This window comes from Brachycentrus maculatus, unplaced genomic scaffold (genome assembly GCF_059751285.1).
Source record: "Brachycentrus maculatus isolate JH-2025_06_01 unplaced genomic scaffold, ASM5975128v1 h1tg000353l, whole genome shotgun sequence".
Classification (NCBI taxonomy): Eukaryota; Metazoa; Arthropoda; class Insecta; order Trichoptera; family Brachycentridae; genus Brachycentrus; species Brachycentrus maculatus.
Genome location: NW_028281102.1, coordinates 875,083 through 890,191, shown reverse-complemented (window position 1 = coordinate 890,191; position 15,109 = coordinate 875,083). Strand labels below are relative to the sequence as shown.

At 33.5% G+C, this 15,109-nt stretch overlaps 1 protein-coding gene across 1 annotated transcript in view; it reads right to left on the bottom strand.

Annotated features, from left to right (window-relative positions):
- Nucleotides 1–2,002: 2,002 nt before the first annotated feature.
- The window catches only part of LOC148303728 (uncharacterized), a 50,577-nt gene continuing 37,470 nt past the window's right edge, over nt 2,003–15,109 (bottom strand). Inside the window, exons 12-21 of the mRNA XM_088269479.1 lie at nt 14,400–14,574; nt 13,587–13,755; nt 12,366–12,513; nt 7,676–7,813; nt 6,833–6,984; nt 5,914–6,070; nt 4,370–4,518; nt 4,179–4,288; nt 3,744–3,851; nt 2,003–3,320 (exon numbers count right to left, since the gene is read on the bottom strand). Coding sequence (XP_088125605.1) covers nt 3,115–3,320; nt 3,744–3,851; nt 4,179–4,288; nt 4,370–4,518; nt 5,914–6,070; nt 6,833–6,984; nt 7,676–7,813; nt 12,366–12,513; nt 13,587–13,755; nt 14,400–14,574 — 1,512 coding nt within the window. The 3' untranslated portion in view covers nt 2,003–3,114. The remainder of the gene's footprint in view (nt 3,321–3,743; nt 3,852–4,178; nt 4,289–4,369; nt 4,519–5,913; nt 6,071–6,832; nt 6,985–7,675; nt 7,814–12,365; nt 12,514–13,586; nt 13,756–14,399; nt 14,575–15,109) is intronic.

Here is a 15,109-nt window from a genome sequence, read left to right as displayed (position 1 = left end):
GTACGTTTTTTCCGCTTTTGGAAAATTTAGATTTCAAATTAAAAATGGTGTATTATTACTCAGAAGGAATACCAGAAAAAAGAATCAGATTTTTAAAAATTCTTGTTTATCGAAGTATAAAATAAAATGCGTTCATCGTTTTTGTTTGAAAATTGCTTATTGAAAAACAGCATATTAATTGATAAAGACTGGTGTAGACAACAAAAACCATTCTGGCTACAATTGACACCCACATTACTTAAATTTCGAAAAGTTGATGTGGTCCATGTCATTCCCTCTATATTGTCATCAATAAAAAAATAAAAAGATGTGAATAACTCCTTGTTGGAGCAATTCCAGCATTTTTAAACCAAGATTCGGACGGACTCAAAATATTGTAAATGAAAAACATTCGAAATTGGGATTTTTTTTATTAAGCCTCCACACTCATTGAAAAATCGACTAGGGCAAATTTCATATTCACCATAACAAACTATTCAAATATGTGCCTTAAAATGAAACAAAAGATGACTAAAAGAAATAGAAAATTAACACAAGACTTTAGATAATAAAAATTAAACACCGTTTTATGGATTTTACAAAAACATAAACTATTGAACTAGATTTTCTTTTCATACAACCCGTTCAATTCTATTTAATAATAATAAATTTGGATAACTTATATAGCGCCATTTTCGTAAAATAATACCTCAATGGCGCTTTGCAGGTAAAATCATAATATTATTAGTGCCATAATAAAAAATAAAATACAAAATGCAGTAAGATATTTGATTTTTAGTGTCAATCGATAACTCTAGCCACATCCTTCCTTTGTTCTATTTTCTAGGATTGTGTCATGATCTAGATCTTCTTGTGGTAACTATAATTTTTCACCTCACATTTACATAAGAACCAACAAATGAATAGCATTTTTTTTCATTCCATTTTCAACTGAATCGCGTCATGCCATATTTAACAGAATAAATAAAAATACCATAGGAGATAAATAAAATAAAATTCAATATTTGTTTATATATATTTTATTGAAATAACCCACTAATTATATTAATTGCTATCCGATAATACTATATTACAAATTTTAATATTTCAAAAGACATGTCGATGTATTCTGTGATGCTGTGAAAGAAAAGTTTAAACTTTTAACAAAAAGTCTGTACAAAAATAATACAATCTGATCCTTACCCCTGGTGTCGTACCCTCGTACGTTTAAAAATTATCATTTTCTCAAGTAAGTTATAGTCACTCCGTACCCATGTGCCAAAAAGCAAAAACAAATGTAACCAAAGTCGTTGTGTTGAACAACAAATTTAACAATTGTAAAAATTAAAACAAACTGTACTATCTTGCACTTTCTCTGTTTTTTTCACTCCGGAAATGTAAGATGGTGGCTTTAAAAAAAAACTATCTCCTTACCTTTTTTAGTTTCTTGACAAATATAAGGTGAGAAATGTCATTCTACTTTGAAAAGTCAAACACATGCAATACTTTTACAATAAATAAAAAAAATTGAGAGCACAATGACTTTTTTTCTTCTCAATATACCACTTCATTATGTTAAAAATTAATCATAAATTACATTTGTAGAATAGAGCTAATAGGAAGATTAAATTAAATTTATTGTTATATGGACAAAAAGTTAGGTGAATATAAACTTAATAAGTTTAATATTTATGGTTAATGTATAGTTATGTGAACATTTACATATAAGAAAAGAAAATAAGTAGATACAAATTAAATGGACTCAAAATAAAGCCTTTAAATATTTGTCTAAGGTGAAATTATTTCCAGATCAATATTTAAGGCTTCGTTGTAAGTTATTTGAATCGTTCATCAATTCTACAAAGTAACGATTTAGACACTACGGATTGCAAATAAAGCAAATAAAAGATGAAGGTGCCCCAATAAACGCTAAATTGATTCATGCATAATTTTCTCAGGAATGAAAATAAAAGAAGTCACAAACTTAACAATAATAGGTTAAAAGAGTAATAAATAAAGAATATTGCATTTTATTATTTTATTATAAACACAACATACATTATTGTTTTATTAAGAAAAAAATTACTTAGAAACGTTTTAATTATAAATCTAAATTATAAAACTTCACACAATTTAGAAACAAAATAAAATCCAAAATGAAAATGTTCATATCAATCTTGAATATAATCATTATCCAAGTTATAAATCAGTCAAAAGGCCAAAATTGTCACCAAACGATCCAAGTTGGTTAGACTCGAGAATTTGAGTATTGGGCAGTGCATATTTTTTTTTGAAAATGGGAAGATACTTTCAAATGCGAATGCATTTTATTAAAGGTTAATTTCATTAAACTTGTCAACATTCTTTTTATCAAAATAAATATTTGTGTACACACAATATACACAAATGTTTCAATTCAATCATTTTTTTTCAGGTAAGCCTGGGCAGCGTTGGGTTGAACCTAGAAATCCTAGCTCAGAGTCTGCAATATTAGCCACGGGACCACAACCCGAGAAATTTTACGATTAATGAACAGTCTATTTATTTTAAAATTCAATAAAATAATAATTCTAAATGCTAAACATTGTTGATTATCATATTTATTTATCCAACATCATTCTAAAATCTTTTTATGTCAGTGAAACTATCAGTTAGCCATCAACTTAGATTACACAAAGTTATTGCGCACACTTTGTGAACAAACACTTACTTGTTATTATAGAGTAAAATAATAATGATCAGTTAACTATAATGTATGATCACTTATGTAAAAAATAACAATCACTCATACCAGGGGATGTTCATGTCAGAAGGATGACATTAGTGTAGAGCTTTTAAAAAGACAATAATCATCGTGTTCAGTTAAGGAATAGACGGCGATTTTTAAGTAAAAATTGCTTGCAACAATATATTGACTTAATTCTACTGACAGCTTCATCCTTTCCGCTATTGTAAGATTGAATTAATTTAATGTAATATGGTCGGTATTATTCAAAATGATTTGAAAGAAAACTTCTACTTTTATGATGTAAAACATTATCGTGAGTTAATGCATTTGTCAAGTTCAAACAGTCTCTTCCTTGGTTTTAATGTCAACAGTGGATCTAGGAACACCATATGATAACTCGAACATTACTAGTCGTTTTCTCCTTCCTTGGGCATCATGGAGTACCTTGGAGGGGTTCTCCAGTGGGCGCTGGATGACCGGACAAGTTTTCTCTTCTCTATTTTGGGGAAAATGTCAGCCAAATTTGGAGTGAACTTTGTTGTGGAGTAGAATGCATCAATTATCGAGGGCTTCAATAGGGATTGAATCTTGACTTGCTTTATACGATGTGCGTCTGCAAAAATAATTAATTGAAATTAAACCCCACATGTCACGCAATATCTTTATAATTATGAGATGATTCAATGATTCTTTGAATATGTACATCCATAGTATGATTTTTTCAATTTATTTCGTTATGTATGGGAATTCGTTATTACGAATTAATATTTTTTGGTCCTTTGGATTACATTATTTCGCGATTCTACTGTATTTGCAAAATAGACAGTGGAACAAGCCATCTGATCTGCGTATAACCCATGGTTTATTTCCATATTCACATAACTTTTATGGAGTTATTATTAATAAGAGATGTTGCAAAAAAGAAAATGTATCAAAATACAGTAATATTTTTGTTAAATATTGATAAAGAAATATACAGAAACACAATTACATAAATATTATAATTGCAATGTAAAAATAGTTTTAAAAAACTTACGTTTAGTCCACATGGGAATGACTCGTTTTGTGTGCTTCTCATCTTCACTTTCATCATCAGTCCCCAGCTCTTCAAAGGTCTTGAAGTTTTCTATCCGCCTACTAACTACTGCAAAACAAAATTTAAAAAAAGATATCAGAAAACTACTTTATTATAATTTTTTGTTTTTTATATCAGAAAACTACTTTATCAAAAAATTATGTGAAAACTTAGTTTTCACAACAAAATTTAAAAAATATACATGAGTAAAAACTCTTTGCAAATGATAAATGATAAAAATCAAAAGAATCGACTCTATTTCAGTAGATCTACTAAAACTTTGGTATAACCCATGGTTTATGCGTCACTGAGTAGATTCCCCAACTTTATGTTTGTTTTTATGTTTTTATTTCTTTGTAAATGAAGTTACCTATGTCATAGTAAATTTAATCTTACCATTTTTTTTGGATCCCAGCATTTTGGCAGCAGCGGCCTGGTTCTTAGCTTCCTGTAGCCTCCTGGCAGCAGCTAATTCTCTCTCCTCAGCTATCAACTTCTTGGCAAATCTTAAGACAATAACTTATGAGTATTTTCAAGTTTGAGGATATGTGTAAGATAGGTGATAAATAATAATTGGGGTGACATACATCTCATTCTCCTTTGTCTGCTGGGACTTGGCGAGTGCCAACCGTTTGTGTTCCTCTTCTTGTTCCTGAGCCCGCGCCAATCTCGCCGCTTCATCCAACTTCCTCCTTTCCTCGGCTTCCTCCATTTTACGTTTATCCGCCACACGTTTCTAATATAAATATACAACATAAGATAATTGACAACACAACATAATGTATAAACAAAACTTTACGTAATTCAAAATTTAAATAAATGAATTTCTTAACACACTTAGCACAGGAAAGGTATTTTTACCAGTTGGGTCTATTAATGCTTAAGGACGGGAATGGTATGTTTACTTACTGTGCCGGCCTTATTTCAAAGTCAGAAAAGAAGGAATTATTAAATTTGAAAATTATGTACCAATCTCTTCGTTAAGATCTAAACTATGTACAGTAAACAATTATCAAATCCCCGTAGCCAGCAGTCCGCAGGCATAAAAAACACCCGTCCGAAATGTGTTAAAATTCAAAATGAAACGGCAAGTGTGAACAAAGATCATTTTTTCAATCAATTTCAATTACATCGTTTTTGTTGTTTTGTCAACAATGAAAAATGAATTTCTTCTAAAATATTGCGATGCATTAGTGTGTAATTTGAAAAAAAAATGTAATTAAATATACGATATACATTTTTTCAAATTTTGGTTCCGAATTTGGGATTGATGAGCTTGTACTATACATACTTCATCACAAAAAGATGTAAACAGTGTTCTGCGTGTAACACAAGAAAACGAGCAATGTGAAGACTCCCCACACGCTTGAATGTGGCTTATCCAGCACAATAGAATGCATAGGACTAATCACCATGCCAAAGATGCAAAAGGAGCATTCAAGTACTTTCGAGGGGTAATTACAAAGGATACTGAATGAAAAGCTGAACGTGTGGAAGTGTATATTAACAAGAAGTTTGATTCAATATGCATATGATTTATAATTGGGCATCAGAATGAAAATGAATTCATATTGTAGTGGTCAACGTGTTTGGCGACTGCGCAAGAGACCCCGGGTTCAATACCCAGGAGAGAGGGGTGAACATATTTATATAAATGTATGTGGTTTCATTACCGTAGAACGGGGCTACTTGAACTTTGATGTGTTACTTGAGCCCAGTACAAAAAAAAAATTAAATCTGTATTTAGTCTACAATAATGAACGTATCGACATGATTCATTGTTTTCCTGACAGGTGACACTTATTGTCATGATATTTCGATTGATACCACCATCTAAAATTTTTTTTGCTGGGCTCAAGTAACACATCAAAGTTCAAGTAGCCCCGTTTTACGGTACTCTTAATATTAATTTAATACTACCCCAAACTGGCACTCAGATGCATGGGCCTTAAATAAGTAGATTAATGATCAGGTGAACATGAAAAATTTTACATACTTATTTCCATTGTCATAAAAAGGTATGTTAACATCATGCCGTATAAGGTATTATCATCGCTTACATATCCCACAATTCAAAACAAGTGATTTCCCACACAAAGCATGTTGACATAATAAAAATTAAATAAAGTACCTTCTCAGCATCTTCCCTTAATTTCTCATCCCTCTCTATCTGTAAGAGTCTTGCCTTTTCTTCTTTCTCTTTCTCAGACTTTTCCATCTGAGCCTTCTTTAATTTTTCCTGTTGTTCCCGAGCCTGGGCGGCCGCACGACTCTTCTCTTCTCGTTTCCTTTCAAATTAAATACACCGCATTAATTTACACCCTAAGTTTATGACGGGACTGCTCAAAGCGTACAAATTATCGAGTCAACTCCAACATCAAGCATGTACAGCAGCTAGCAGTTTATGCACAGTTTTATAAGGGTTGTCATTCATCTAGATACGTGAGAGCAAGTCACCATTATTGGCAATGGTGTCCCAATGGTATACATATAGGATGTCCTGATACTTAGCAATAATCCACCAGTGTCTCATGCACCATAATGTAGGGACCAGGTTCACAAGAAAAAATATATTTCTTTACTAAATGTAAAGAACTCAATTTATTTTATCTGGATTAAATTATAATATTAATTTGGGACAAATAGTGTCTCCTTTACCAGATTTACATAATTGCATGTCTATCATGAATGCTGTTAAAAGATATATTACTCCTATGAAGGATCAACCACATGTTACAGAAATATCGTAGTCGAACAGGAGAAAGTAACCAACTAACAAAACGTAAAATGTTCAGGAGGGCCATTTAAGTCACTTTTGCTTGGCAAGAAAATAAACATCAATGCAGTTGGTCATTTTTAACAAGTCAATATAAGTATTATACTTCCAAGTTTTAAATCCTTTGGGATTTTTTTCAGGGCAATATGTATTAAGCTAGTAAGATATCAAATAGTCAATGATTACGTTTGTTTAAAAAATGCACATGGTCACTTTCTCCTGTATGACTATGATATATTTTAATACATATTAAGATATTAAAAAATAAACTAACCGTTTATTTTCCTCGGCCTTGGCTTGTAGCAAAGCATCCTTCTTGCGCAGTGCGTCATCCTCTCTCGACACCTGCACAGACTGCATATATTTTCCTCTGGGGGACATCAATGACTCGTGAGAGCTGCTATGTCCCAGCTTTACAGGTTTTGTCTGGAATACAATAAAATCAATACTAATATTGTACGTGTTGAATCCCATACGACTGCAGTGCACAAGTCATCGCTGCTATTCCCTTATCTTCTTCTAAATTAATGGGACCTACTGTACCTCTTCTATTTCCTTCCCCATATAGGGGAAATTTTAATAAATCAAGAGACTGGACTGGTACCTGAAGCACATTTTGATCACCTTGTCTTCAAATAATTAACAAATAAATTGGTATTGCATCGGTGGTACCATTAGGTACAGATAAGGTGCACAAGAAAAATGCGATATTATTTTTTTAATTTTCAATGATTTCTTCTTGTTGCATCGCTTACGCACTTTTATTAAACTTGAAATACATTTTATAAACCAAAAATCCATTAATTACAAAAATTGGGAGACTGAATTTTGCAAACAAAAGTTTTTTCCGTAATTTTTAATGGATGGCAGTAATTTTTTTTTTCAATTTCATTTATGAAAACAGTTTAAGAAGGTTTGGCAACATATTTAAAAAAAAAAAAAACTTTTGTATGGAAAGTACGGAGATGAAAGAATGATTGATAGTTGTAATAAGCGGGAAAATGTAAAGTGTGCATGAGGAAAGTAAAATCGACGTTTTATTATACTTTCCTTAATTTTAAATACTCTATGATTTATATTTTGTTGATAAGAGAGCATAAGACATTGAATTTTTTACCTGTTTAGAGGCAGGCACAGGAAGTGGGAGTTTAAGTTGGGCAATAGTCCTAGCGCTGATGGGAGTGGCTAGTTTGCTGCGGGATACTTTTCTATTTGGTGGCAGAGGCTCGGGTTTGATCTCCTCTTTAATTTCCTCCTGGAATAAAAAATATATTTTAATACAATTTTCAATTTCTATGGATTCCTTCACAGCAAGGAATCGTAAGCATCAGTTTGGGGAGAATCATTTAGAAACATTGTAAATGATGTACATAATAACTTACGTGTAATGTTGGTATGTATGTGGTAAGCGAGAGTGATGGGTAAAGCTGTGGTGAGTATTTTGTACCTAATTTAATTCTATATTCGTCCAGTAAACACAATGGCAGTATTCTTTGTAAGCTTTGTAACATATATTTAGTTTCTTTCTGCACAAATTGTGATGAATCAAATAAAAATACAGAAAATAATCAATAATTTAGCATTTGGCAATTTGTTTCACAATTTATTTATTTGCTAATAAATAATAGATCTGTCCAGTAACATAATCTGGATATAAATAACACTAACAAATAAACTGTTGATAATCCCAATTACAAATTCTTCTGGTAGCTACAGACAAACAAATTTGCTTTTATTTTGAGTGACCTTTTTTAAAATTTTCATTTTAGCAAAGTTGAGCATCATGAAGTGTGTGTAATCGATTTTAAATCATGGCACGATTAAAGGGTGCATTAGTAGCTGCTGTTGTGTTTGGAGTACAAAATATTTTAATATGTCTTGTCTGCCAGGGAGGGATATTAAAATTGATAGCAGAATGGAGATCTGGGCAGTTTATTTAATTTGTTGGGATTTAGTGAATATGAATATACCAGGGGTGTTAGTTGAAGTTTGCCGGTTTTACTCATAGATGTCGCTAGAGATATGTATACATTTCTATGATTTGGCATCTTTGTCATATTTTTCTATGGACATTAACCTTCAAAAATACACAAGTTACATTCTGCCAAAATAATAGTGTCATAGTTGTTTACCTAAGTGAATATGTCGAGTTTCGTTCCAAGTAAATCGCATTTGCGGCATTCGTTGCTTTTCTTATTTCATCAAAAGAAAAAAGCAGTTGAAGCTCATCGGTTGCTGGTAACTTATGGTGAACATGCTCCAGTGATTAGAACATGTGAGACATGGTTTCGTCAATTTAAAAGTGGAGATTTCGATTTAACAGACAATGAGCATCCTGGTGCAATGAAAAAGTTCAAATACGAGGAATTGCAGGCGTTATTGGATGAAGACCCAACCCAATCGCAACAACAATTGGCCCAAACACTTAATGTGACTTAAGGAGCAATTTGCCAACGTTTAAAAGCCATGGGAAAGATCCAAAAGTATGGAAAATACAGCTAAAGTGGTGAAGAACACTCTCAAAGCATTGAATTGGGAAATATTATCGCACCCGCCGTACTCTCCAGACCTTGCCCCGTCCGACAATATCACCTTTTCGCATCGATGGGACACTCACTCGCAGAGCAGCGCTTCGCCAATTTTGAAGGTCGAAAAATGGCTCGTCGAATGGTTTGCCTCGAAAGAGAATTTTTTTTTTGGAATGGTATCCATGATATGCTTCAAAGATGGGCAAAATGTATAGAATCCGATGGTAAATACTTTGAATAAAAAAATTGAGATTTCCTTGAGAATTAAGCGTTTTCTTTATTGAAAAAACCGGCAAACTTCAACTAACACCCCTGGTAAGGTCTTCAACTGCTCGCCATTTTTGTAGTCGCAAGTTGGAGGTGAATACCATACTTGATCTCGAGGTATTTTATAAATTTATACTGTATATTTTCAATGTTGCCGCCTATCATAATATATATCGTGGATATACTGGCAAAAAACGTTAACTCTAAAATCCGCGTTTGAATAATCCTTGTTATTTAAAGCTTTTAGCCTGCATAAAATACCCGCTATTAAACATAAAGTTGAATTTACTTTTAAAACCACATAATATGACATTTCAAACTTTTTAGTGTATTTTGCCAGTTAACCTTTCCGGTCCGGAGGAAAAAAAAATAATCCGCAGGTTCCGAAGGGGGTACTGGCAATACCCCAAGTAAAATGCTATAAATACAGTTTTTTTACAAATTCGACTTATGTCAAAATGTTTATCATACTATTGTTATTCTATTTTATCCATAATAATTTGATTTTTCTGCAATAAACATAATAATTTTCGAAAAAACATGGTTGCGAAGAAGTTCTCTGTGGTAATTGCATCCAATTCCAACCGAAGTTCAATCATCACTGGAGCGCTTCGGCCGGATGTTGGCCGGAAACGATGCGTGCGGGGGGGGGTGAGGAGAGAGAGTGAAGCATACTACACAGCGTGTTTTTATAATTTGTCGTTATATTATGGGAAGAAAACAAAGAATGTTTAAAAAATTCAGACATTAAAAAACAATATAAAAAATCACATAACGTTGAATGAACAGTTTGGACAGTAAAACTTTTTTACCTCATGTTTATGTATCAAACATATAAATTCGTCACAAACAACACACTTTATTTTGGTTTTTTTGTCAGATTTGCGGGGGCAAAAATTACAGCGACCTCGTTGTGTAGGTGGATTGAAAGCTGAAGTACATGGTTTATCTAAGGGGAATTCTTCCCCAATTTCATCTGCAAATAAGCCAAATGCCTTTTGATGGAGCTTATCATTTGATTTTAATCTGCTTCGTTTTCTTGCGTTATCTGTCACGAGCTCCATGGCCAATTGTTGAATAAATTTTCTTCTCTTACTTCTGTCATTTTGTTTCCATTCTGGATTTTTTCTAAGCCAAAGAAAATAATAATTCAATGCCGCCATATCCAGGATTTCAAAAAAAATTCTAAGTGGCCATCTCCTTGTAGACCGGGCGCATGAATATTCTCTCGTCATTTTGTCTCCCAAATCAACTCCACCTTTCGTTTTGTTGTAATGCAATATTATTTCCGGTTTTTTCTTATATCCAATGTCGACGCTTTTGTTATAAAACTCTGTCGTTAGAAGATTTACAGCAGTTTTAATTTTAGGAACATACGATACCAGGGTCATATTATTCGAAAACCCAAACAGTGAGGAAAATAACTCTCGTGAAGGAGATTTCTGAAATGCTACAGGTATTTCTCTTTTGTTACTTCTCATTGTCCCCGTGAGAGAAAGTCCTTCCGCCATCAATGATTGTGCTAAGGCCACAGATGTGAAAAAATTGTCGACTGTAATTCCTCGTCCACTGCCAAAATACGGTGTGGCCATCTCCATCACAACTCTATGACCTTGATTCACCTCCCGTACATTGTTAATTTTGCCCGTGTAAATCTGTGCATTACAAATATATCCACTATCGGCTTCTGCCGCCACCCATATTTTTATTCCATACCTCCCTGGCTTACTTTTTATATACACCTTAAATGGGCAATTTCCCCTAAAGACAGCTAGGCGCTCATCTATTGATAAGTGGGATCCGGGTGAATAATTTTTCGTGCAATTTTCCACAAACTGTTCAAAAAATAATTTTATTGCCTCATGTTTATGGCCAGACAGAGCCATCCTTTCATTTCTCGTAGCTTTGTTATCAAACCGAATTTTACTATAAATAAACTGGAACCGGTCACGAGGCATTGCCGCTGCATAAAAGAACTGTTTAAATACTCTGTTGGTTTTCCAAAGCTCACTAATGTGTTGTTTTCTTCCTCTATTTTTGCCAGATGCTAATAAAATTCCCATAAAAGCTTGTATTTCGCTTTCTGTTATTGCTTTTCCTGTAATACCTCGTTCTTCACAATATTTGTTGGTACAACGTATTATCTCAGTCATCATGGTAGGAGTAATAAAAGAAAAAAACATTTCTTTCATACTCTTTGCAGCTGCTAGTGGTCCAGCTATACCAGATGTTGATCTTATTATGTTGTGGGAATGGGTTTTTGAAGAGGGTGGAGGAATATCTGTCCATCTGTAGCCTGATTTGGAAGTGAACAAATTTTCTTCTTCAAAAAAAACATTTCTACTGTTTTCTTCTATATCTACGAACTCTACGCTGTTAGAGTCAGATTCATCAAGTTCTTCGATTATATAGTTATCAGCGTCGGAAACATCATCTTTATTTTCTAACCCTAAATCGCTTTCATCATCACTTAAAGATACATCAGTGTCCGTATCGTTCAGAAGTTGCTCAATCATATCACCTGTCAATTGTTTTCCACTCATTGTTAGGGTAAAGTTTATAAATATTAAAATTATGACAATTTAATTACAGTGTAAAAAGGCAGATTTTTATAAAATAAATGTAAAAATGCAATGCACCAAGAAATGTCAGTAGATAATTTGAATAATTTATAATTTTTCTTAGAAACGAGAAAAAACACTCTGTATTTGCCAAATAACGCTCGGGTAACGGGAACACAACACACACACGTCCAAACTTGGCAATATACCACCGATAACTAAACTGTGGAGCGCTAGGAAAGAACTTGATACCCCCTTCGGAACGGGACAGTTAATAGAACGTTGAAAATTTATACTATGCATCATTAAGTCAAAATTTCATATTTTCGACATACCATTTTTTGCCAGTGTACCCACGATATGTACATTATACTGAGGATTCCATATGCTTGGACATGTTACGGCGGACTTTTGAGTAATGAGCAATAAAGCATACGACGTCCCGACTAACCTGTCCCGTTTCCTTAGCAACCATGGCTCGGGTCTTGGTTCTGGTGACTCTGGTCGGCCCGTCCACGTCCACAGTGTGACCGCGCGGGCTGGCAGCGGCCGCCTCGGCCAGACGCTCAAAGTGCTGAACTCGACTCTTCACCGGACTACTAAAAAATGGCCACAAGTGTCGAAACATTAATTCATATTGCCACATTTGGAGAATGCATGGCAAATGAGGGAATTTCAAAAGACAAGATTCTGAGAAATTAGTTATTGTAGCTAAAAACTTGAGCTGTTACATTTTACTTCTACGGGGTATTTTTCAAAACTTGATATTTTAGTAACCTAGTGTTCTTTAACCGGTTAACTGCCAAAAGTGTCTTAAGAAGCATAATTTTCTGTAAACGGAGCGCCGCTCATACAAAAATTACGTCTTAAGACGCGCCGTTTTAAATGGGCTTTTACTAAAGAAAATCAATTATTCAAAATGTACAAATATATTGAACACATAGTGACATCTATTGACAATATCTTTGCATACTTAGAATTGAAATAGAATTTGTTTTTACCACTTTAAACGTAAATTAAAGAGAGCTTTGTCGTCGGAACAACTGACGGCGCTCAGGGTTGTCTAATAATCACCGAATTTTTATCGCTGTTTTGCATACATAATTTTTCGTCTACAGAGTACAGTTTTTTTTCGTGTTTCATGTATAGCGGTTCATATTATTTTTCAACTTATTTCGCAGTAGAATTTTCTGATTTTTATTTCTGTTGAATAAAATTAATCATAATTACTTTATGAAAGAAAATAAAGTGTTTTGACATTGTTATTTCGCATTTTGTCAGTGTATTTTCGTGCTAAATTTTACTATTGTGCCTGTTGTGTATTCAATTCGCGGCGTGCTGGGTACCACCATACATGTACCTGCCGGCAGTTAAAAGGTTAAGTACCAGCAATAGCCATTAGAGTTACATCATAATCTTAAACGTAAATAATGTTTTTCTTTAGCATTCAGTTGCTTCTTTTGACGTAATTAGTATCATGTATGAAATTTCCCTGGTTGGATTTCCCAGGGAGTCAAAATAAATGCAATGATTTGCACCATGCCTTTATTAGGTAAATGATCAAGTAGATTTATTTCAGTGCCCCATGCACCACTGGATGTGGATGACGCTCAAAAGAAGAAGACTCCATTATTCAATTAGTTTTGTGCTAGAAATAAACAAACAAACTTACTCGGTGACTACTGGATGTTTTAATTTGGTGAGTCCTTTGATGATGATCTTGGGAATGCATACAGAGGTCTTGTTCCCGGATTTGGTGGGAGGAGGGGGTGGAGTCTCCTCCACTTCGCTAAGGTCATCGGTGAGAAGAGACTCGTTCGGGTCACAATGAATGTATTCTCCTGGGGAAACATTCAACATATAAAGATTATAATTTTTTAAAGATAACATTAACTAAGTAGTAAGGACCAGAGGTTTCAAACTCAAAAGGCACCAAGCGCCGCATTAGGTATTTTGGGTACGCCGGCGGGCCACATAAAAAAGCTGAAAAATCTCATTTTCATTTTTATCTAACTTTAAGTGAATACTTTACTATCAAAGACAGTCACATGAGGTACAGTAGATCCAACTTAATGATTTTGTAAAAGAATATCATATGTTCCCTTACAATTTTTTTTTTCAGGGTTAGCATTAAAATAAATGAAAAATATAACCGCGGGTAACCGCAGGCCGCAAAAAAAATACTCGTGGGCTGCATGCTGCCCGCGGGCTGCGAGTTTGACATGCCTGGCATACACAACTTGAAAAATATTTCTGCACTAATATTTCTACCGACTTTGGCATTTTGAAACCGTGTGTTGATCCGTATTGTTAAGAAATATATGTCATGGATTTTTATTTATTTGTTACCAAATACAATGTTGAAATGTAAAGTTATTTACACTTTGCAATTAAAAATCGATTCTATGCTTCAAAAACTAAATTAACGCAATTGAAATAGTAAAATTACTTTTTGAAAGATTCCATTGTGTATAAATTGGCTTACCATTAGTTATGGTGACAGTCTGGTCCAGTGGGCGTTCAGGAAGGACGACAGCCTCATTCAGGACAACACAGCAGGCCCGGATATCAGAATGGTTCTGCTGTTTTGGGCCGTCAATCACACTCGTCACTCGACTAAGGCCCTTACCCTTGTCCAACACAATAGTCTCATTCAACACCTGCGCAAAAGAGATTTAAATAGGGTTTTTATGGAATGAACTGCAAAATATTTAGCACAAAAAAACATATCAAGGAAAGAATCATTTGTGAGAGTTTATACATTTATGTTATGATGTAAAAGTTTTTTCATTTGAGCAACAATAATTCGACTAATACCATAATTATTAAAAAAAAAAATTCCATTGTGAGGTTTTCATATCAAATTTTTAATATTTCGAAATTTACTTTAAAAAAATGAAATGTAAAATATTATCTAAAAGTGTCTAATTTGTGTGAATTAACCCACTACTTGGCCGATAGCCCGCGCTACATCGCCTCCTAAAATAGTGACTGTCGTCAAAAAACAAATAAATTTTGTTTTAAAAAAATTTCGATTTAACTTCAAGTTTTAATGATAAAAAAATTAAATCCCATTTCATGTTTAAAAAGAAATATGATTTGAACTTTATTAATATCGAATCATCGCGACGCTTCAGTGCGTATTATGAAAAATTAGGAAATAAATTATAAAACAGACAGTAAAATCGATAAAAA